Genomic DNA, 25,849 nt, shown 5'->3' with positions numbered 1-25,849 from the left:
CTCACAGGCTACAATAGTGAGGGAAGGCTGATCTATAGCCTCCGGACTCTCTGAAGGGCAGCAGACTTCCTTACCACCCTTAAACACCTTTGAACATTTTTTCCTGTGCACAGCGGGCCCTTGTCCTGTGCTACAGCCTGACCACCCACTGTTGCTTGTTGACCAAACACACACTGCCTGGAGCCTGCACCGACACAACCAGGATGAGATTCCTTTCAAGGACACCGCACTAAGAATTTCAATTTGTCTAGGCAAGAAATTAGGCAAGCAGGAAAAATTACTGAAAAATTCACCTGCTTGACAGATGAATGACTGCATTTTATTCTTTTTCTTCAGTACTTTTTCTTTCTAACCTCACATTTATTAGACATCTGACATTTTTAAATGATCGAGAAGAAAATGGATTGTATTTCTAGCAGAGAGATGTGTGGAAGATTAAAATTGCTGCACTTTATGGAAAAATATTTTTGGAATACATTTAAAAATTAATGCTTTCTTAAAATCTTAAGGCTAGTCCTCATTATATTGAATATATTTATACTGAAACTATTTTTCAGTTTACCACAAAAAGGGTAATTGGGCTGATTATTTCTAGTGGTGTTCTAAGTATTTCACAGCCTAATGGTGAGTCTTATTGTCAGTCCTGCAGGCCAAAAAATACTGAAGCAAGAGCCAAACGCCTCAAGTTCAGCACATAAATAAAAATGTCATTTTACTAGCACTAGTAAAATGCACCCGTGGACATTAAAATCTTCAGCAACTTTGAAAACAACCTGCTTTTACTCAATTGCCCGAATAAGGACTTAAAAGACTAGAGCAGAAACCAAGGTAAAATTCTGGCCACAGAAGAGTTTCATTTTATCTTCACTAGTACTAATCTTTTAAATTTTGATTTTAAACTACCCGTGCTGCTTTTTAATCACATTATTTACTTTTTTTATAATACTCTAAATATTATTTAAAGTATTATAGAAAATAAGAATGCCCCCTTCACTTCTGAACATGTCAGATTCAACTAAAAATTCCAAGTAACAGCAAAGTTATAGATACAGGTGGTAAAAGAGGAAAACAAATCCACTGCCAAATTTTGTATTGATATTTTTTTTTTTTTTAATTAATAACTCATTAAGGGTTTGCTTGACATCTGCTGTCAAAAGGGTATTTCTGCTATGGACAGGGGATGTGGTTTAGACATGAAATGGCTCCCAGCTGCAAGAAGTCTTCTTCCAGATGTACAGTAAGCAAAGGCAATGGAAGAAAACCGGCTGCTAGGATAACAAATTGAGAAGGCCCTTTTGACACAAGCCTTGCCGGCCTGTCTGATCTAACAAAGATGGATCATTCATTGCAAGGTGAATAGAATCTCAGTGTGGCACAGAAGAAAGAGCAACGTGGTCTAAGCATCCATCTCTCTCCTTCACACTATGTCCAGCTGCTGTTAACTCCGGCACAGAAAAACCCTGTGTAGTTTTTTTACAATATCTGGAGAGCTGTGTCTCATACACTGACTGCTGCAAAAACTGTATTTTTTTTTTTTACAGCAATTAAGTACTACAACATAAACCATAATAAACTAGCATATTCCCATTTCAAGAGCTGTCTCCATGTTGGGAACATGAGTTGTATATTACCTATTTTTGCAACCCAAAGAGGAGCAGAAAGTTCACACTACAACTGTGTTAGTCTTTCCATTTACAGTCTTAGTTTCTAAAGGGTATTAACAGATAGATTATTTGGAATAATGTTGCATAATATCTCAGAAAGCCCTGTTAAGAAATGAAGACTTTTTCAATCAGTTTGACAGTAACTGGATTAAAGTCCGTACCCATTTTAGCTCAAAGGATCACGAAACTTACTAAGCCACTATTAAAGTCTAAGCAAATAACCACTGGCCACATAGAAAACAGTCTTAACCTCCAGAGCTTCTTCCCCTGATACTCATGCTAGGAATCCCATTGCTTAACTCATTTTGGCTATCTGCCCAGTGCCCCAGGCAAATTTTAAACTAAACCTCATTTATTTACATTTACTTTCATGTCATTTTACGTCATTATATCCCCCATGTTTCCTGTACTCCAACAAGTCTGGAAGCATAAACCCTAGCGAAAACCTACAATTATGCCCTAATAATAGAGGAATTGCCAAGTAAAGTTAAAAATTAAAAATATGTAAAATCTTGATTGAAGGAAACAATTTACTATCCAGGTACCAGGTTTGAAAGTCTCCAGACTTCTACAAATCCTAAGTTCAAAGTTCAGAAGCAGCAACTCAGACTTTAGCCAGTACAAGGCATAAAATATCAGCACAATTCAGTATATCATTCAACTGTTTTGTGTAAACATTGTGCTCTTCCATGTTAAGCTTCATATTTATAGCCTTCAAAAATGCTCTTTTTCCTGTCTATTCAGTCTCATGCACCTCCCTTTCTCTAATATACTCTAACATACATCTACATACTAAGTAACAGCAGCAAACTGGCTTTACCTACTTCAGGTCCTTCCAGTGGGCAGCAATAGTGATATGTGATCAGATTTATAAAAGGAATTCAACAACACTTCAGGAAATAAATTCATAACAATAAAAAAAAGTTTAAAAAAACAATAAAAGAGCCTATTCCATTAGTAAAGCAGACACATTAAACAGAAAACATAAAAAGTTAATAAATCCATATATTTACAAGCATTACATCAGCAGAGCTAGAGCTCCAGCCAGTTGCACATGGGTCCATACCTACAACTGCACCTTTAACGGAAGAATCTGACCATCACAGAAGCAGGAGAACGGCTTAATGTAAGGACACTAGCTTTACAATTTGGGCATCCCCTGTACTGCCTCATGCTTCCACTGTGACTTTGGCTATGCTGTTTGGTCTCTTTGTCCTGGCTGCTCATACTTCAGAACTGGAGAAATTTTGATCTGCTGTCATATATGCATATCCACTCACACCTTAAAACATGTGGGCTTGGATTCCAGCAGTTTCTCATAACACGAACATCATCTGCCTGCATTTTTTTTACCTCACAAGTGAGGAAGGTCTGCTATGGCTATATAGAGCAAGAGCTAGATAGACTGAAGGCAATGATGGGTGAGTAACAACAGCCACATCTGAGCGTGTAATGAAACATTAATCTGCATAAAGACTAATCAGCAAACCAACAGAGGTGTTAAAGTACTGTTTCCCCTCAGTGTAAATACTGAGATATTCAAGGGAAATACACTCCAAAATGCTGCTGTACTTGGAACACAGGACTTGAGAAAATTCCCCATCCTACTTGTACCCATTGAAATAAATGCAAGCAATTAACTAATGATCAGATTACTGCACCTTCTACAATTAGTAACTGTCTGCTAAAAATCAAAGGAAACATCCAGTTGAATAATACTTTGCAGTGGGTAGTTGTCAGCCTTTAAGTCACACTGCCAAATTAGGTGACAAAGCTTAGCACAGTTTGATATAACCTTTTAGTTTTTGGAAATACTATTAACACAAGTCAGATTAACTGAAAACAGACAGTATTTGAAACACCTAAGACTTCTGCTAACCCCTGAAACAAACTCCAGGAAAGAAATCCAAGACCATTACAGCCCTGTAAATGTGCCATGGTTTCTTCTTTCAGGCTGCATCAGAGATTGTACTATGCTACTTTACAGTGCTAGGACATGCTTACAACTGCAGACAATTTTTACAAAATGGTGTTAACCTCTAGTAATATCCAAGCACAGAGGCTTTTTTTAAAAAACAAACAAACAAACCAACCACCAACCACACACTTTTCATGTGATAGTACTACTGAGAATGAAGGATTCACACTTGGAACAAAAATATATACTTAGACATAGAACCAAAATAAGCATATATTTAAATACATCTCTAATACACAATTTTCTGATAGCACCTTCAACTACTTCAGCATGTATAGTAGCTCACTCCACTCTTCAACTATGCTTAGGAGAGCCTTGAAAGTACAGTTACTAACAAGAGGGCAATCATCAGACAAAGAACCTACAGAGGATGCAGAAAAGTAGATTTACTTCTGGTTGATACTGGGGATTTGACCTGACTGCCACTACTAGTGGCCCGGATGAGACAGTACATCACTAAATCTCTTAAAGAAGCCAGGAGAAGATGCTATTTCTACATGAGAAAATGAAATTACTTAAGTTGTGATGATTAAAGGGTCAGCTTCCTAGTGTGGAAACAACTGAAGAATTTTGTCCCACAGAGTACACTGTTGGCTTGTCATATTGGTGACTCAATTTAGAGTAAGTTCTCCTTAGAATTCACTTAGGTTTGGTTTTTAGCTTGTTTAGCAAATAATTGCAACGTTAGCCTTCCCTTCCACACCATGGCCAGCAAATAAAGTCTTTGAGATTATTTACTATTTGACAGTTAGCTACAAAAATCCTGTCTAGAATGTCTAACAGAGTTTGCAAAAACTACTTTTCCAGAGAAAAGCAAAGGTTTTAATCTAATTCCAAATCCATTTCAGGCAGTAAAATTCATGTGTAACTACTCAGAGCATAGATCTGCTTTGAAAACCGATTAAAAAAATACAGCAAAATGCTTTGGCACAAGCTCCGTTGAAAGTTGAAAAATTGTGCACAAATGCAAAAATAGACACAATCTACTACTGAGGTTTAAGTTTACTATGCTGAAAAGTTTTGACTCAGTCAGTTTGAACCCACAGATTCACAGTCAGCAGAATAACTAAGCTAAGAATAGCCAGAAACTGTTGGTATGTTCAAGGTGGAACTGTAATCACTGTCTGCTTATTCCAGCATATGCAATATGAAGACTACCATCTGTTAGAAGCAATGTCTATTACCCCTGTTGAAAAGGGAAACCTAGAAAAAGTTTTAATGTCCTTTTTATTAGAGTATCAGCCTTATGACCTACCTCTTCCTCCAAATACTTGGTGTACAAAAGAATCTTTTTTGGAAGCATGTTTTAAGTGGAGGACTTTAATGTTTGAATATTTATTACTATTTTCTCTTAAAAATAGCTTGTGAGTTTATGAACATATAAACCACATTTCTAATTTGTTTAAGTTGATTCAATTCCTGAGTCTTGCATAACCAATTTGATGTCTTTGAGTAAAACTCCACACTTTTCCTGTTTGAAAAGCATACATCTATTAAAGCAGATTAAAATACATTCCATGTCTCTGATCACAATCAGCACTGTTCTACTTGGCAGTTAAAAACAATTCTTCCGAGTTTTCCTTTTTTTCCTCCCATATGGTGTATGCCAAAATTAAAGATCTATGGAAAGGAAAAATCACATTTAGCAACCTTCCTTTGTCCTTCTAGATACCAAGTGAGAAATTCCATAAACTAGGATCAATTCTTGAGTATTTTACAATTTGTACAAGAATTACATCAGTAAGTACCACATAAAAGGCTGGAAGAAAACTATTGACATTTGACGAGCTCTTTAATAAAAGTGGTAATATATTATCACTTGTTTCATACATGCACTAGATAATAACTTTTCATACATGCATTTACTGGGCATTCAAATTATTTAAATTCCCTCTTCTGTAAGCCAAAGCTAACATCACAGCCCCTTTGATATTAAGGCTGAGGTAAGCAGATTTGCTGCAAGAAAAACACCAAACAAGTTGAGATTTTCAAGACAAGCCTAGGAATTTAGACACATTTTCCCATTCATTTACTGGAGCCTGCATTATCAAAATTATACAGACTACTAAACCAGAAGTGTTTCAAGCACTTAGTATCTTCATGCCCCTATTTTTCTTGCTAAGAAGCTGAGAGATGGCTATATAACATTTTGCAAGTGAGAGCAGAAAAAGAAAGCTTAGAATTGTTAACAACGGCCGTTTTTACAAGTGAGTTTTGCTCCTGATAGCTCTGTGTTGCAGAGGTAGTGGTGGTGTCTCAGCTTTTTGACGAGGGAAGATGGGGAGGTTTTGGAAGTGTTCTGAATTTTGACCGAGGCCAAGACACCAACCCAGTGTTCCAGTTGGTCCCATGGCACTTCACACCATGTTCTGGAATAAAGATGGTCTGTGCACACTTCAAGCTAAAGCTTACTGACAACACTGTGATATGCAATGCACCCTGTGAACTCTATACCCGATGTCATAACCTCTGCTGAAGCGAGTTTAAGACTCCTGCAGCAATATTACTGGACAGTTCTGCAGCAGCACCAACTCAGTAAATTATCTGTAGTTTCTCGGAACAGAACCTTATTTGGTTTGGGGTAAACACGCACTAACACTAAGCATGGGGGTCACCGATAAGCCAAGAGAAGCCAGATTCCAATATGCCTACTAATTTCAGAAATAGCAGCAAACCCGATAATACTTCTTGAAGAACAAGGCACTACATGTCATTTGCTAATTTGAAAATGCAGGTTTTAGGTTTTACTACTAGATATGCCAGGCCAGTAGCCTCCCAGCTATGCCCTTTTGAAAATACACTGATGTGATGGATCATGCCAATTGGTAGCTAAGTTGCTGCTACACCTGAAAGCAATAACTATACATTTCTTTGAGGAGCAACATTAGCAAAGACAAAGACAGAATACAACTAAGTATCCATAATGGTCTTAATAAAACATTGTCTAAATATCCCATTTGTCCAGCTCACAAGTCTGTGCTCAAACAGTGTAATTTGAATTTTGAAACAGCACACGAACAAAGAACAAGAGAACACCCTATCATCATTTACTGTATATCACAAAATTACACATTATTCCACTATGCCCCAATGCCCTGCATATCCACATACTAATAGCGTATCTTGTGATAAATAAATCTATCTGGCAGATTCAGACAACAATCCAAACTTCATGTGACCTCAAAGAAGTATTTCGACAGGACAGTAAGCTTCAGATGAATGACTGAAATTTAATGCTTCTCCCATGTAAAGAGCTTAAAAGTTGTAAGTTAAACAAAAGGAAAACTCCAACTGCTGTTTTGTTTTTATAATAGAATAAAGAAAAAAATACAAGTCAGTATTCAACTTTGTAACGAGCTATCAAAATTGATGGGAAACCCCCCAAATATCATTTGTACACTAAAACTTGTCAAATAAAAGGCAATGCCAAATTCCTAAATGTCAAATATATATATATATATATAAACCAAAAATATATCCTTGCCTTTTTGTTCTTTAACATAGCTTTCTTTACAGTTGTGCATGAGCTGCAGAATCCACTGATGTTGAGCACCAATGCACTGCCAAGCAGGGTCCCCAGGCGCATGAAGATCAGAAAGATATCTGTAAAACCCAGTCCAAAAATCACAGCTCTGACTCAACACACTGAAGGCCTCATTAAAACAGACCAAAGATGTACTAAGAAAGTTTTTTTTTTAAAAGCAAGTTTAAAAATTCAAGAATAGTTGTTAAGATACACTCATACCCAATGCAAACACAAGCTTTGCATTCTCCCTTCCCCATTTAGTGAAGCAAAATGCCATGAAAAAAATTTGTAGAAATAAACAAACCTATATATATCTAATATCACATTAATACGTATTTTCAGTTGTGCCTCTAGTAAAGTACTCTGGAAACCAAGCTCTCTATCTGCCAAGGTTGCAGTTCAGTGCTTCATGTTTCATTTGGAATCACTGATGACTTCTCAAGCACATAAGATACGGTATTTTTCTTCCCACTTTATATGTCCTGATTGTATCATCATGTAAGCTTAACAAGAAGTATCGAAGGAATTAGTTTTTGGCAGTTCATTAATTTTAGCACACACATGCACAAACAAATGTAAACCAAGCTCCTGGGTTTTTTGTTGGTGAAGGTTCTTTTTTTGGGTTGTTTTTTTGTTGTTGGGTTGTTTTGTTTGTTTGTTTCTGTTTTGGTTGGTTTGTTGGATTTTTTTTGTGTGTGTGTGTTTGGTTTTTTATGTTTTTTTTTATTTTGTTGTGGCTTTTTTTTTGCATTAGTATGTGTGCACACAGTCTGGAGAAAAAAAAAGGGGGGGGTGGGAGAGATAATTAAAAAGAATGGGGCTTCTAATACGTGGAAGAGAAACACCCTCTGTCTTTAAGGAGAGAGGAGTATTAGAATCCAGATGCTGTGATTTCAAAGACACACAGAAGTAATATAGTCCAACGTATGGCATTCAAGACTATCTGACACAGTACTTCCAAAAGAGTATTTTCCAAAAGCAGTAGCTGCTGTACTATTTAATGCACTCCATTACATTCTGCATTAATGAGACTCAGGAAACACTAAAAAATTGAAGATGCTCAAGGTGAAGTACACTGACATTATCTCAAGCAGTGCATGGGCATGTTTAACTCCTTAACAAAAGCTGTATTACTACAATAATACCTAATGTTATTTAGGACTGTGTTGCAAAATTCTGTTGTCTTTGAGAACTGTTTGCAGTACTTAAAAAATAAACTGTCAAAGTAGGATTAGTTGGATGGATGAGAACATTACACAACCAACCATTTTGATAGGTGACATTTATAAACTATGAACTCAAGTCCTTCCTCAGTGTTAAGGGGAACGTCAGTCTTTGCTTAGACACAAAATAAAAATTAAAAAAATTACTGCTGGTCTTGGAAAAAATACATCTACTTGGCTGTTAAGTGATACGGTAAACTGTTTCTGAACAGCGTAAAATAATTATCAGTGTAAATACCACAACCAAATGAGAGGAAAATATTAATTGAAGCCTAATTATAAACACTGAATATATGAAGGGGAAACCCACAGTATTTCAGGTCTTGCTCAGTCTCAGACATTGGAGACATAAAACAAACATATTGAGGAAGAAAAAACTCTCATAAAAATAGCAAGTTTTATGCAAATAATTTTATGATTAGGGCTTTGTTAATTTCCTCTTAGCTGAAGTGCTCTGAAGAAAGCCTTCTTCACACCTTGCCTCCAGAACATTTACACTAGTATAACAACATTAGCACATCTAAAGCAGTGAAACTAATTTACTTGCTTTGTATGCTAGGATTGTGTTAATTCATTAGAACTAAATTATTCCATATTTGTCCACTCCTTGCTCTCCTTCATTATACCGTTCTACATGTGGAATACATTTGGTAGTTAACACAGTCTGCTTTAATGTAGGCTGGGATATTTTTAGAGATTTAATACTTCAAGGTAAGGGGCCAGAGAAAAACTAAAACCAAAACCAAAACAATGCCAGAATCAAACACATATACAACTCTGATTCCTCCAAAGAATCCTTAGAGGAGGTCATACGACTTGGCTTAGATAAAGAAGCTGTTCTTTAAAGTTTTCAAGACTAACATAGAAAGCAAACAGTAGTGCCTTCTTCAGACACACAAAACACTTAACTACTCACCTTAAAATGCAATTCCAATAACTAGGCAATATTTAAAAAGCACCCAGAAGAATGAGAAGCATTCTACATAAACGTACACTGGTCATTGTCCTCAGGAACTAACATAACATAAAGGGACCTAAGATACCAATATCACACTTTGTCCTGTGCGACTGGACCTGGTGAGCATACAAAACAGAGAACTCACACAAGTGTGAGAATTTTAAGACTGCTTCTCACACAGCACATTTGGTCTTCATCATCTAAGATAATGGGAAAAAGCACTAGGTGCCCTAGTAACATCCAAAACTCAAAAGCTTTCTAAATAAATCAGATGTTCCAGAGCACTCTGAAGTTTGGCTCCAAGGACTGTAAAGCAAGTTAAGGTCTACCAATAGAAGATCCAACCAACCCGTGTCAGCGTACCTACAACACCTTCAACATCAGCTTTGTGAAAGAAAGAAAATCTAGGAATTTCAATGAAAACTGAGGAATCGGTTCACATTCATGAAATATAAAAGAAACTCCATTATTTAGGCTGAGTAGTAAGAGAGAGAAAACCAAATTTAAATGACAGTCTGGATTAAAACCTCCCTACTATTTGACTGAGGATGATACCATTTCAACATCAAGTCAAGCTGAAGTGTAAAACAAGTTCATAAGCAATCTGTTTTGAGATCTGCAGCCTGTGAGTGATCATTTCAGACATAGCTTGCAATATGACGGTTTAGAGGAAGCAACAGAATCTAAACATGCCTTAAGGATTTTTAAAAAAATTAAATTCAATCTCAATTATCCTTCATTAAATTGTTCTCATTCAAGAATTTTTTCAGTCATTCAACAAACAATCAAGTACCAATTCCCATTATTTACATAATTGTAAAATCTCAAAATACTCCACTTATAGCTTTAAAAATTAGCATTTAAACCATAGTAAAATTGGTCACTACCCTAATTAGGAAACAGATTTAGACACACATCTAACACCATATGTCTGATGAAGACACTAGTCAAATGATTACCTTATATAACGTTTCTGATCATGCAATGTTGATGGAGTTTCAAGCAGCTTATCCAACAGAAGTTCTCTTAAAGCTTCAATTCTAGTTTCAACTTCAGCATAATCTGGGAGTAGGGAGAGGAAATAAATTCAGTGTGTGCCTTCAGCAGTGGTATGAATTGAAAATTATGTTATTTTCCTAGGACATCAGACACTTCTAGAGCTAATGTGGAAATCAATATAACTCATTTTATAACAAGCCACATCTGAAACTTTTGTATACGACAGTTCTACAAAAACAGAAAATTGGACTTTGAAGTCTTTCCAACAACATGCCAGTGAGAGCTACCCGAAGTCACATTTTAATTACTGTAACCTTTCTTATGTCCAGTAATACCAAATGTTAATAAATAACTAAAATTGGCTGTGATTTCACATTTTGTAGTATATACGTCACTCAGAAAACTTGCTAGAAACATTGCTTAGAGTAATTGGTTCCTATAAATCCATAATTTTTATGGATTAAAATCCATATAAAATCCCCACAAAACACTTTGGACTACTATGTGCTTTTTAGCCCTTAAGGTCTTTAAGTTAAAAGAAAAAAAAGCAGCAAATAACAGAACCCATATCTTACATTTTTTGAATACTTGAACCTCTGTCTTTCCAAAGAGTGACTTGGCTTTTTCGTAGTCATTAATAACCACATCATAATCGCCCTAAAAAACAAAAACCAAAACCAAAAAACCAAAACATAACAAAACAAAAAAACCAACAAACCAAAACCAACAACCAACACACACACAAAGAACAAATGTTTATATTTGTCAAGAAAAAGGTAACAAACTAATTTCAGCAAATAGGAAAGTCTTTTTAAAGGATTATACCTTCTGGATGTTTCTTTCAATATTCAAGGGAAGGTTGAAAAGAAATTTAAAACGCTGAAGAACATTAAGTGCATTCCTTGTTGAATCAGCTTTGTCCTTGCGACCCAGCACTTCTTGGAATAAAGTATCTGCTGTGTTACTGGCTCCTATTTTAAAAAGGATGAAAATAAGAAAAGTAGTGTAAGTAATCAGTTCAAATGACATACAGATTTTCCTCATTTTAATGAGTCACTCAAGGTTTTCTTAGAGCAAATGACTAAATACTGCTAAATTTTTATACTTTGTTCAACTGTGTTAACATTTTACGACTGATGAAATACTATTTCAAAGCGAACCACTTAGCATTTTAATGTGGTAAAATCCCTATGCAATTAAAAACAACCACTCTTCCCTATTTCAAATGCTTAACTTTGCTGCAGATATTTTATAGTTTGCTTTGGCTCCAGATCTACGTTTTACAACTAAATTATGCATCTCAGGATATGGAAAAAAGTCATAGAAAGTTTTCCTTTTAGAAAAGTATAATTGCATTATGTTAATTAATGTCATAGCTTCAAGAGTTATCACTGGGTTTTGCAAATAATTTTTTTGTGTTTTCAAATTAAGTCTTAACAATTTTTAACAATGTTTGAGTCACTTAAAAGTACCAATGATTAAGTCAAAGACAATGGCATGACTGAAAAGAGTCAACTAGCTTGTTACTGTAACAGAATGAATACAAATTATTTTCACATTGCATTAAAAGTCTTACTGGCTTCCACGCATACAGGATCAAGTCTTGGTCAATAATTTCATGCAATTAAGTTTCTATACTGTCTGTGAACAATCTTCAATAAATACATTAAATATAGCCTTAAAACCTTTTCAGTCCAGACTACAAAGCACTCTATTTTGTAATAAGGATTATTTCCTAACACAGAATAATAGAATTTCATTTATAGTAGGGAAGATTTACATCACATGTGAATATTTGCATTTTTCAACTCGTGACTTATTTTTAATTAAGCAAAAAAAAGTGGAACTCTTTTAGCCTTTTTGATCGTTGCATGTAGAAGTTTCTACATTATCTGGTCTAGTGACTATACTTTAAGCAAAGATGGAAAAAAAAAATTACATCAGTCTCGCTGGGTGGCTTGCATGCCATTTTCTCTAGTCAACACTGTGGGTGGCCTGCTCATGTTAAAAGTAGTCTTTGTAAAATAATTGTTATATCTAAATAACATTTAAACTTTGCTGAAATTTTGAAGCCTCAATATAACACCATGCCCCCCCCCCCCCTTTTGTAAGGACAGATATTTCTACTGCATACTATTTAGCATAGAATACTTTAATCCATCAAGGAGAAATGCACAATGAAAACAGCTAGCTGGACATTTAAATACAGAGCACTGACAAAGTATGATTTTTCTCTTGAGGATATAATAAATTATTGTTTTGTAAAACCTTCTGGTAAGTAACATTTGTTTTGTTTGAATTCATGTTTCTTGTCCATTCTTTTAACAGCCAAGAAGCAATGTACTATATCTGGGAATTAAAGTTATAGTCACATAGCCTTTTTTTTAATTTGGTGCAAATTTTCAAAAGGCAATTGACAACTGCAGGAAGAGTACAGTGTTTTCCATCTTTAGTTTAAAACTACAAGCCTTCATCTCTTTATGCATTAATCTGCTGTAGAAATCCTCAATTCAAGTAAATTATTTTGCTTTTTTTCTACAGGCACCTTTTCAGTTTTACACAGAAATTGAAATACATTGGATTACTTACTAGCGTCTTCATGAAATTCAATACTTCATGCAAGAGAGGTCTGTCTTTTTAGCCTTAAAAAATTCCTGAAAAATTTCTTCCCTTCTCACCCCTCCAAATCCTTTCTACATCAACAAATTTTATCTCTTGATTACTGATGAATAATCTAAACCTAAGTAATCCATGGAGAAAGATTCAGGTCCTATACTCACTAACTATGTTCTTAAAATGTATGATTCACCTACCAGGTGCAAATGTTTTTTACTTCAAAACAAAACTCTAGTTATCCAACAGTTGTCTTTCACAGATCCTGACAAAAACTCTACATAATGGAGACTGACCTCCTTTAAGACACAATTCTTTGTAAAATTCATTATAGCACGCCATATGTTTTTTATAAATACATATTTAATAGCTTGTTTAGCAAGTAAATTTAGCAATTTAGCAAGAACTGCAAACAATTATAATTCCATCTGTAACACCAGACTCTGCTTCTAGTATCCCATGCCATTTCAATGCAACAATTTGGCACACTTAACATACATTCAGATGTGGTAGCAACATCCTTATTCTTCGGAGTTTGTAATCAAGCTCACAATACCAATTGTCTCTCAAAATATGCACCTACAATCCATGAAATGTAAAATTCGACTAAAGATTTGAAGCAATTTTTGAAAGCAGGCCCTGTTACTCATGGATTATGGAAACTTTTCAATGGTCAGACAAGAAACAAAGCTTTGATCCTAAACTACTTTGCATAACATTATGTACTCTTTTAAAATCCTTGTATTCCTACTTCCCTGCCTCCCACCCAGCATGACTTGCAAAGTATCAGGAGGAAAAGCAGCCAATTCTTTTCACAGCAGAGCCAAACTTAATGCCACTCTGAAGTGCCTGGCACAAGTTCCTCTCCAGACCCAGCTTGAAAAAGACAGTCTGCATTACATGCATACAGAATTCAGCCACCATTTAGCAAATGAAACAGCAACTATTTTTTATAGGTAGACTTATCTCATATTAGTATGTGTAGGAAAATGTCAGACCTAAATTTTTGCTTTTTTATTTAAAATCTGTCACACAATTTTGTCAAAGGGAAAGTGCTCTCCAAGGAATCTGTGCTTGGAGCGTGACACGGCACAAATAGAGAGCACAGAGCACTGAGGATCGCAATGGCAAATTTCAGCAAATGCTTTTTTCTCTTATGCTACATATATCAAACATTCTGCACGCAGACACACACACTATAGTCTTTATCACATAGTGTCTGTGATGTTTTCTGTGGGGTTTTTTGGGGGGATTTTTTTGTGATTTTTGTTTTGGGGATTTTTTTTTTGGGTGATTTTTGGCTTTGGAGATTTTTTTTTTTCCGGATTCCAGGCAACAAGATGAGGGAATAACAATATTCAAACTACACCTTTATTGTGAACATTAATGAATCTCTACCAAAAAGAGCTAGAGCTGTTCACAAACACCCCTTTCTTTGTGCTCCCCACAAAAACACACAGTCACTGCTTTCTTCATACAAGAGAAGAAAAACAGTGAACTTCCATGTCACTTTCTTGATTTCATAAAACACACTCAGACTTTCCAACACTGAGTCAGCTATCTGCATGTCATTCCTGCTTATTGATATAGCACTAAGGGAAACATCCCTTCCTCTGTGAAAAAAATCACAATGAAACAAAGTAAAATTATCTTGGCAGAAGTCCCAGAATTAAAAAAAAAAAAAGTAACTTTTTTGATCTGATGAAACACATACCAAACTTCAGTAAATTCAAGCCATCTCTCTCAATGCAACTTTACAGCTAATACAGAGAAACAGAAAACAAAGTACTGACAGCTTTTTCAAAGTTTCTAAAACTAAAAAGAATGCTAATTTCAAGTAGTCTAAATGGCAGCACATTCAGTGAAAAAAGATTCTGTTAATAGACCTTGTTACTGCAAACATCTTGTATTTGGCTTTTTTTCCTCTTTTGCTCAAACTTCTTACTAGCCTGGTATTTACCTTCACTCACGCTTCTACGGTTCTGTCTGTCCATATAGCTCCTCTGTTTTCTTTGTCCACTCAAAATGGAGATGCCACCAAAATTCATTTAAAGTAAACACTTTAGAACATCTTCATTCTTATATTTATTCTCTTTGTTATCACAAACACTGTTGAAAGTCACGGCAAAAGTTGCTACTTATTCCAAAAGGTGTACTATCACACCCTAAAATCAGTACCATCAAAACAAGGAAAGACAAGAGAGACTGTACTGCTTTCCACTTTCTATCATATTCCTAGGAATATATTAAAACTTGTTAGAAAGCCCAAAGTCCATAAATAGTTGCTGCTGGAAGGACAAAACTTACTGTTCAGTACATTCTCCAGTTTTTGCGTCATGGATCCTTCTACTTTTTCCGTTCCATCCGCTTCCAGTTTTTGATGGATTGCTGGAATAAAGTGTCTAGTTAAAATGCAGAACATTTTAATAGATGGTAATACATTACATCAAAGTGGCACTTTTAAACATTTTTAAAATTAAAAATAAAGCATTATTTTTCTTGTTAGACATAAAAAATACAAACATGCTTCATGGTAGCAGAATCCAGTGGAAGACAGGGCTTAGAGCCAGACATTGCAGAATTTTAACCATTACTTTGACACGGACTTCCTGTATCTTCTTGAACAAGACAGTACTGCTCAAGGAAAATAAAAAGTGGCAAGAATAATCCCAATTAGCTATCCTGTAGTACAAGTGTTAATTCAATTTAGTATTTTGAGCAGTAAGTGTCATTTAAGCACAAAATACTTTTACTTTGTAGAGTAAAGTTTTTATACTGATCTCACAGAAAAGGAATTACCCATAATTAAAGGGTAGAGAGGGTAATGGGAAGTTTGGATGGCCCCAAAACACGTGTTAGAACACTCCCCCACCAGTTGTTTTCGTCTATAAAAAGGCATTCTCAAAACATGCAGTTTAAGAGTATCTTGTAGCAACACACTACATTAACCATTACATAAAAGCACTATGATGCTTTTGCTCAAAACAACATGAAAACAGAGGGGAGTTTCCATATTTTTTTGAAGACACTATTTTTTTTCCTGTCCTAAAATGCCAAATGCCCCAACTCTTGTTTCCATGTGGTACTACTAATGGATGTGGAAATGTGTAGTATCAGCATGAATTTGTTGTTTTATTATAATTTCTTTTTTTTCAGGAAGGGAGAGATTACCAGCATAGCCTGACTACACTATAGTACTCTGGAAATATGAACAGCGACTGGAGTGTAGATACTCCTTTCTTCTACTTCTCTCTCACACAGCCTTCCATCCCTCCTCTTCTTTGTCCAGTACAACCGGCACAGATCAGTATTTCTTTTTCCTCTTCTTTCTTTTTTTTTTTTTTTTAAAAAGGTACTATTCCTGTATATATGCCTATAATATATATAAAAAAGATCTAAAAATATAATTTTCCTTTCAAATTTTTAATCTGTTAACATATGTAAAATCTGCTCTATCAAATAGCCATCACTTCCTCTTGCTTTAGATAAAATTAAGGCTTCTAAAAAAACCTCCTACTGCTTCCTGCTGGTTCTCAGTAGAATGAACTGAAGCTAAGCTACCCTTGAAAACAGCAATGCTCAGTGCTTTGAAGAAAGCAAGTAACAATATATTTTAGTTCAAAACACAAATGAAGTTTTGAAACCAGTCTCCAAATTGCCCCAGTTTATCTTGCTTGGTTTGCATGGCTGAGCGCCCTGAATCCCTCAAGTGGATTATTTCAAGACGAAACAAAACTAAAAGATGTACTCCATGAGTATACCTAATGTGCTCCAGGAGATACCTGGAATTGGGTGATACTTGAGCTAGTCTAAAATACCACCCCAAACTGCATATAATGTGCACACAGAGATGTCATCGCCAACTGGTCTCCTCTACAATGCCACCTCTACTTGCCCACGCTACACGGATGGAAATTAAGAACAAGCAAACAAGGATAGAAACTACCTTTAGTCAGGCAGCTCTGTGGCCTCAGTCCTAAGCAGTGAGAGGGTGGCTATTCTGGAATAGGATGGTCCTTGATAGTCTCCAGCCCCCTTTAAAGGAGGAATTTTCATTTGGGGATTGGCAGTAGGGGGTGAGGAGGATGTGTATGTGATTAATGGAATTTTCTCTCTATTTTTTTATTCTCAAACATCTAAATTTGACCCTTCAATCCCTTGATCCTACACAAAAAACTTCAGGAAGTTTAGCTTCCTGAAAATGCAAGAGCATCTCTTTATTTTCGTTAGTACAGTCACTAGAGGGGCAAAAAAATAAATCTAATTTAGGACACTATATTTCTTAAGACAATCAACACTTAAATGAAATTAACTAGAAATACACAAGAATCTGTTAGTTTATGGAACAGATGTCTATCTTAAAAGATGGTGTATTGTTAACCACAGTACACATTTTATATATGACATGGACACTGCTTACCTTCAAGAATACCTCTATAATTTTATAAAAAACCCCCAACATTAAAGGTTCTAATTATACTACTCTATTTATATACATCAGTTCTGGTTGGGGCAGCCAATTACTGTACTGCAATTAATGTTACATACTGAAAGGCAAGTTCATCAGAACAGCAACCACAACATAAATGGATATTTTAAAACCAAATGTTGCAAGTTCTATTGGAACCTCAAAGTGTAATGATTTTAATTTACGTATTTTGAAATCATTCTATGAAGCATATTTTTATCTTCTAAATAAATGTGGGTTAAAAAACCCTAAGTTACACATTGCCTCAGAGATTTTTAAAATTTATTTTGGAACCATTAATTACATAGCATTAACTGTTGACCAATTAACTATAATGTTACTCCCAAAGGGTACACACCTAAGAATTTCCAAATCTGAACTGTAACATCTAAACCTCTATCAAAGCAGATATGTTGGCAACAAAAGGTAAACATGAAGACTTCCTTTAATGTACAGAACAAGAAGTTTTGAAAGACCATGATTTACCATGTCAGCACTTTCAAAAGTCTCAAGTCACGAACTGGTTTTTAGTCTGAAGGCAGCTTATTTAGGAACCGTATCATGATCATTGACCAATTTCTGAAAGTTTTAAAACACATGTTCTCCAAACCAGTTCTCTTTCTTATGTCCTTTAGATAAGACTATACAATAGCAATACTATTCCTTCCTCTTCCTTTTATAGGACAGAAGATTAAATGCTACCAGTGTGAAAAATGTTAAGTTAGTGGCTTGACATAAAGTATTTTTAATTCTTAGGTTGAAAATAGTGGTGTTGGAAATCCAGGAAGAACGATCCCATTAAACCAATTCCTACATGTGTTCAGACATGAGAAAAAGATGACAATGGGGCAAAAAAATAAAAATAAAACAAAGTATTAAGTTCCAGAAAGGTGGAAAGCACTGTGGAGTACAGAAAAAGGCATACTAAGCATATGTAACTGGTAGCATAAACCAAACAGTATTTTTGGACTACTGTTTGAAAATAAGGTATTTTAGGACACAATGAAAAAGACCTACCTAAATTACTCTATGTGCTATATTTCCTTCTATGTGTTTAGTGTGCTACCTTCTTTGTGTACCGAAGCTATTTTTACACATTATATTCGGATTTAGCAATAAGTACATTCATATATATACCAAAGTTGAGCTGGAAAAAAAAGTTTTATGTTTTCATAGTGAAAAATATTATGAAAAATGCTTTATCAGAAAGTCTAACCTTACCTTGTTTGCATCAACTGATTTTTAAAAAGCTAAGTACATGCCCCTTCCATAGCGACCAGACAAAATGTCTCCAGGTTAGAAGTTTAGACAAACAAAACTATATACAGTCAAAAGTGTCTGTAGACCTAATCTCAGTGGAAGGAATCTAGAGATACTCAAGTTATTCTTTTACCTTAGAGTACTAAACCCATGTAACAGTGATGGTGCTGCCTGGGACAATTCCCATTCTCTTGCACAACTCTATGAGCACTTCTGCTGGATCTAGCAATCACACAGCTGCAGGGTAGCCATAGTAAGAAGATTCGATGGAAAACTAACTCAGTGATTAAAAGATTTCTCTTTATTGATCAGTGAGTTTGTCTAAACCTTGCCCCAGGTGCACCACTGCAATAGGGAAGAGGAAGGAGCGTATGGCCAAGGGCAGGATGAAAGCCAGCCTACACCTCTCACAGTAGCCAGGACTTAAGTTTACCTTCAAATGCAACTTCATACCCTCAACTCATGACTGGCTCCAGTAAGAAGAGCAAGGAGAACATTTTAGATCTTTGAAGGTCTGACATAAAGGATGGACAGGATTTTTTTCTTGAATTGCCAGTTACTCTGGACTTACCAGATAAAAACTATGTAAGTTGGAACCGCAGTTGGAAACCTAGAAGAGCCTGTTTACCATTTTTGAGGAGCTTTACTATAAGAAGCATTCAACAAATAAAGATGAGGAGAGGCTAGATCCAGATACTTCAACTATGGCCAGAAAATTAACTGTATTTTGTATCATCTTTGCCAATAAGTGTTCTAGCTTCCCAGTTAATTCTGAATATTTAAAGGCTTGCAAACTTCAGAGCTGCAATGAGATACTAACTAATAATAGTGAAAAGACTAAGTTTAGAGCTCAGTCTCTAAACTGTGACTAAATACTTCAGAAATAGTTATTTTTGGTCAAAACACGTGCAAAGTTCAATCTGGCAAATAAGTCATAGTACAGGCCTTGGAGCAAAATAAACTGCAATTAATTCATTGCTACTTGTGTTGAAAACAATTTTATTTAATCTAAGGAAGGATATGGTTTTCTACTTGGCAACCCTAAATTAACAAATTAAATCACGCTTGCCAAGATCATGCAGTTTTTGACTTGCAAATTTCATTCTTCCTTTATTCATTAGACATTTTAAAAACATATTTTGTGATAGGTACCAAGAGGTAGTATTCTCAAAACTTCCTCAGCCTAACTCACCTCAGAGCAACACATATGCAAGTTCTCTACCATTTTCTGCTTAAAAGATGGCTAGAAATGCATTTAGTGTATCTGAAAATCTTACCCATTTCCACACAAATATGGTTAAGGAGAGAAAAAAAAAAAAAGGAAAGACTGACTCAGCAAAGCATTTCTGAAGATCTGATGTGGTAGCTATAACGAACTTTGTACCAAAGCACAGTAATGGAGGGATAAAGAACACACGTAACACACGTTAACATGCTGCCAGGATTCACACCAACATACAAATAAAAAATGCCTTTGGTTTCCCTTATCAAAAGATTAACGATTTTCTGTAATTTGAACAAAACATTAGAAGGCTACTGATGAGGGCAACACCCCCATGTAGGGTAAAAACTCTTCTGAATGGATTCAGCAGGCCACACATCTGAACAGGAGTGGAAAGTGAAAAAAGGAATAGTCTGTAACAGCCAGCAGTATTGTATATTTGTATATTTTTTTTTCTGAAAATCATGTAAAACATGTTTGTAGTTGTAACTGCACAAAAAGAACTGTTGCCATAGCAAACTAGAAAGTCAAACCTAAATCTCAAATTTTTTCAACATAGCCACATTTCAAAGACAGCACAGCATCTTCTTTACTCACCAATATAGACGTCATACTTGTATGTTTTTGTATAATTGAGCGACTGAAGTGGTTGTTCCCCTATTTTTTTCCTTTCACTTAAAAAAGAAACTGCAGCTTAAGGCTCTCTGTAAAGAGCACTTCTGAAAAAGTACATTTAAAGTAAGTTAATTTGCTAACTTTCCTAAGACTTCTGTGCAGGACATGACTTGCTCACGACAATAAAACGTGACTTGTCTACAGGCATATAAGCAGCAACCCTTTTAGGAATACTATTTTCTAGGTGCACATAGAATTATGAGAAATAAATCAGCTGAACTCCCCATCATGGACAAGTGGGTCAAGTCGAGGGGAGCCCAGTTCCCCTCAGCTCAATTTACAGCTTCCTTCAGCTGATGAAACAAACTTCCTCCTTTGCAGCAAAGTCACTGTCAAACTGTCAGCCAAGCTAATGGGCAGAGACGTGAAGAACTGATAAGGCAACTCTATTTTCCAAGAAATTAAACCAAACAAACAAGGCTTATGGCCTATTTGACCTCTTATTTTCTTAGTAACTTGTTTCTAAATCACAAAATACAATAAACATCTTTATGGTTTCGTTGCTTACTTGTGAAAATACTAGTACTCATTTAAATGTAGCATTTTAATATGCATTTCTCTGTTAAAATTTCCTATTAAATGTATGTGCAGAATTATTAAATACAGTCTGATAGCACACTTAAGATCAGACTGGTCTTACTGATCCCAACTAATGAAAAAAACCTGCACCACTATCAGCAATGCAGGGTTTCCCAGATCAAGTTCATGTATTTGAAACAAACATTGATAAACGCATATGGGTTAAAAAGAGATTAATAAAAAAATAGATTAATATTAAGTACCCAGGAAACAAAGTGTTATACCTCTTAAAGTGAGTCTTCTATAAAAAGTAACATCCTGTACCAACTTAGGGAGTCCTAGGAGAAATAACTGTACACAGACAGTTCCGCTCTACAACAATAACAGAATGGACCTGCAGTTTATAAAGCATAACCATTGGGGATGGAAGATATGTTCTAGGATATCTGAAGGGTAAAATTGGAAGCCTAAATTTTTGCCCATCAACAAAAATGTATCTTCAGATAATACATTAGATTTTAGAAATCTTCCAAAGGAAGCGGGTAAAGAATAAATACGCAAATATCCAAACCAAAACAAAGCAGCTCAAGAAATTTAAATCATATTGGAAGACAGACTAGGTGTATTCAGTAATGTTTTTCTCCAGTCACTTTTGATCTGTGACAGTTGTATCCTCAGCATCGAATAATGGAAGTTTGCAGAACAAAGGGTATGTCCCTAAGAGTTTGTGCTGAAACAATCTTTCAGCTTTCAAATATAAGCCATTCTTCATGTAGCTTTGTTTAAATGCATACAAATTCTAGTTGCACCTTTTTAAAGGAGAAAGTAAGACACAAATTCACCCTCACATATACAAGGACAGAAAAGTGTCATTGTATCACCTTGTACAAACACTGTACAGCCAGAGTATAACAGGATTTTTAATTTCATGTTCTGCTAAAAAGCATGAGTTTTATAATTGCATGCCTAAGAATTACTAGGGGTTTTGTTTGGTTTGGGTTTTTTTGCTTGGTGGTTTTGTTGTTGCCTTTTTTTTGTTTTAAAAAAAAAATTTTTTTGCATCCGAGCTGTTTCTCTAGAACAACACTAATAATGCTTACACTTAATTCTTGTCATCCTTCCTTTAGGAAAACTGTAGTGATTAAATGTTCTGGAGAAAAGCTCTGACATCTGGCAGGAGGGAGGGATGATGGTGTCTTGCTACTACCAGAAGCCTCTCCACACCCAACTTAGCTGTTGATTGTACCTATCAGAGGTTCAAGCCTTCCAAAAGTTATGTAATTTTTCCAGCTACACTCCTTCAAAAAATATTCTCCATAAGGAGGAAGAAAGGACAAACAAGCAGTTCTGCATTACAAAGATGAAATTCATATGCAATGAGGTTTTGGTTTGTGTTGGTTTTTTTTTTTTTTTTTTTTATTTAAAAGAATCAAAAACATTCCACACATGCATTTAATAGGAAATTTCAACAGAGAAATGCATATTAAAATGCTACAGAAGGCAGCTGTGACCTGCACTGCATCTCATTAAGAATTTCATTTCAGAATTTTAAAACTAAAAATTGTATTGGTAAGTCACCTGGACTCCAGTGTTATAGCTTTGAATTTAAGGCTTCAAGTCTCTAACTTTCTTCTACAACAGCATCATGGCCATACATTCTTAGTGCTATTTTAATTCACTGTTTATAACAAATCAAGCTACAAGTCTGCTTCATTTTGAGCATTTAAAGGGGATCACTGGCAGGAAGACAAAACCAAGACATTTTGGTTATAGACAAAAAAATGGCACTGAGAACCCCATGAGTCATCCCAAGTTTTAAGTTCCTAACTTACGTAAAGGGCTGCACTGATAAACTTTAATTTTAGGTTAAAATAACACTCTGATACAGAGAAGAGATGCAAAACAATATTACAGCTATTCTAATTTTTTAAAATTGAGAACACAGTAGTTAGGGAAATAAGTGAGTTTGCTTTCCCTATCATTATTTTATTAATATTTTTTATATTCCTAATTGCTCTCTGACATCTTCATTTATCAGGAAATCAGTCTCCAAAGGCAAGAAATCTACACTGTAATCACAGAATCATAGAACAGTTTCAGCTGGAAGAGACCTTCAAGATCATCAAGTCCAACCTTTGTCCTAGCTCCATCAACACCACTAAACCATGTCCCTAAGTACAACATCTGCCCGTCTCTTAAACGCCTCCAGGGATGGTGACTCCACCACCTCCCTGGTCAGGCTGTTTCAATCCCTAACAACCCTTTCAGTAAAGAAACTCTTCCTAATATCCAGCCTGAACCTCCCTTGGTGCAGCTTAAGGCCATTTCCCCTTGTTTTATCACTTGTTACTAGGGAGAAGAGACTGATCCCCGCCTTGCTACAACTTCCTTCCAGGTAGTTGTAGAGAGCGATAAGGTCCCCCCTCAGCCTTCTCTTCTCCAGGCTAAACAGCCCCAGAACCGTCAGCTGTCCCCCATATGAGACAATGGGACAAGAGAAAAATCACTCGGTTATGTTCAGTCTTCCTAAAACCTCACAACATTTATGGTTTGCATTAACTTTCTGTAAATTCTACTAAGCCTTTGCTGGTCCAAAAAACAATCTTAGAAGATAACACATATGTCTACCAGCAATACCTTTTATCCATAGCAGTAACTGTTTGGAAACAGAACTCTGAATCTTTTAGAGTATTTGATATTCTATATGCAAAGCAGATTTGGCTGTGAAAAACAAGTCATATTTTAATATTTGTTCAGCATTATTTAGGATTTTGAACTATTTAAGAAAAAATTAGTATTTCAACATTTTCAGGTTAAAGACTTACAGAGAAATAACCTATTATCATTTTTCCCAGCATTTAATAAAAACTTAACTTACAAAAAAAGTTAAAGAATGCCAAATACTGATTCTTCTTTGTGTCTTTTCCTATGACTACAACCACACTCTCTAGTATTTCCGCTAATTCCTTTAATTCTCTCTTTTGTTGTTGAGTCAAGATTTAGGCCAAGATTTTCCAAAACTGACCAGTAATAGGTCAGTTCTGGGTGGGGTAATAAAGATGTTTAGGAGTTAAGATTCTTCACAGGAAGAATCTTCAGATGTCTCAAGAAATCTTCCCTACCAAAGCACATATGTTTGCACTTGTAGAAAAAGTATTCCTCTTAAAAATATCCAAATTAGGCAGGTAGCCAAAAGCTATCATCCACTTTTGAAAACGCTGTCATCCGAAGGGCAGGTCACAGTTTAATCTGCCTGGGGCAGTAATACAGGTGGACCACCAGGTGAGACAGCACTATCTTCCCTTTTCCCTGACACACGGAAGTGGCTATCAGACAGTTTGCGAGTGGCCTGCAAGTGGTCAAGAGAAAACTGGTACTTCTCCAAAGCAGTGTTCCTAAAGCCAAGAGAAGTGCTAGCTTGGCTGACGTGAGGAGCAGATAAAAGTTTTCTTATTCCATGGTACCCATAACACAGGATCAATGATCAGGAGTGATAATCCTGCAATCTACAGCATTAATGAAGAACAGCGTAGATGGTAAGTGTCAAACCTATCGGGGATGGCCCAGCACTATCGCTTTCTTATCCAGCACAGTCCCTAACTAGACAGGACTATGGCAGCCCACAATGAGCTTTTACCTGAAGACATTTTAAGCTTTTGTGTGTGTATATACATATAAATAAAATAGAGATATATATACATATATAAATGGCACAGATAACTAAGCTAATATCACTAGTGTGTCGCATTTTCCCTACAGCAAGCAAAATATAAAGGCTGTCTGATTTCTGAAGACAAAGTGTACTGAACATTCATATAAATCTTAGTCTGACTACGGAATACAGCACCATAAAATCAAGTTTTTATGTTGCTACAATTTGTAAATCATCTTAATATTATCATCAGTTTAACATTTCCTCTTTTCTGGATTTGTGGTCTAAGCAGTTTCAAACGCCTCCAATTCCTGTAAGACACATTTGGTGCCGTCTTTTGCAAATATACCACAACCACCAGCCAGTTGCAGCTTATGGCTAACACAATACAGATTTTGGGGTCATTATATTCTTTTAGAAGAGACTGCAAAGAAGAACAGTATTTTTAATATGAAATTCAACCACATGTGCAGATACTGGTTTTTATATACTGTATTTAGTAAGTGCAAAGCATCTTTACCTGACAGAGCATCTTGTGCTTCAAAAAATGTGCTGAGACCTCCTTTCACGTAAGCTAGACTCCCCTCATTTTTCTTATTGGCTTGTTTCTTCAAATTCAAAACAGCCGTTTTGAGCTGATCAAAACTGAAAAAAAAACCACAAGAAAAACCCCCTGTGACATTCAAACAACGAATAAGGTCAGCTACTGAATAAACAGAACAAACCACTTGGAAAATAAAGACAGCTACTTTTGCAACAACTATTAAGGTCTGAGTAATTGCTAATGAGTGTGCTTCTTGATAATCACAATTTTCTCTTAGCCCAAAGAGGTTTTGTTTTTAGTTTTAATCTTAACCAGAGGGCTGGCTCCTATCACTTGTGATGGAACAGACTTCTTTGCAACAGAAATTAGTACAGAAACTTCTTCTAAACATGCAATATTCCTCTTCATTAACTGTCTGTACTACATTAAATAGGTGATAGTACAATTCACTACACTTGGTACATTAGATTAACCATTGGGATGTTAGAAGTCTCTTTAATAATGACATTCGTTTAACTCTGCAGCTTAGTTCACAGCCCTTTTTCACT

The 25,849-nt window shown here is 35.6% G+C and overlaps 1 protein-coding gene across 1 annotated transcript in view; it reads right to left on the bottom strand.

Moving 5' to 3' along the window:
• The window catches only part of EXOC2 (exocyst complex component 2), a 113,877-nt gene that overhangs the window by 67,443 nt on the left and 20,585 nt on the right, over nucleotides 1-25,849 (bottom strand). The window contains exons 5-10 of the mRNA XM_009948124.2: nucleotides 25,278-25,402; nucleotides 15,269-15,349; nucleotides 11,174-11,319; nucleotides 10,924-11,005; nucleotides 10,309-10,411; nucleotides 7,127-7,245 (exon numbers count right to left, since the gene is read on the bottom strand). Coding sequence (XP_009946426.1) covers nucleotides 7,127-7,245; nucleotides 10,309-10,411; nucleotides 10,924-11,005; nucleotides 11,174-11,319; nucleotides 15,269-15,349; nucleotides 25,278-25,402 — 656 coding nt within the window. The remainder of the gene's footprint in view (nucleotides 1-7,126; nucleotides 7,246-10,308; nucleotides 10,412-10,923; nucleotides 11,006-11,173; nucleotides 11,320-15,268; nucleotides 15,350-25,277; nucleotides 25,403-25,849) is intronic.

Source organism: Leptosomus discolor, chromosome 8, assembly GCF_034619465.1.
Source record: "Leptosomus discolor isolate bLepDis1 chromosome 8, bLepDis1.hap2, whole genome shotgun sequence".
NCBI classification, from domain to species: domain Eukaryota; kingdom Metazoa; phylum Chordata; class Aves; order Leptosomiformes; family Leptosomidae; genus Leptosomus; species Leptosomus discolor.
Note: the sequence above shows the minus strand (reverse complement) of the source record. Positions and strands in the feature narration are given on the sequence as shown.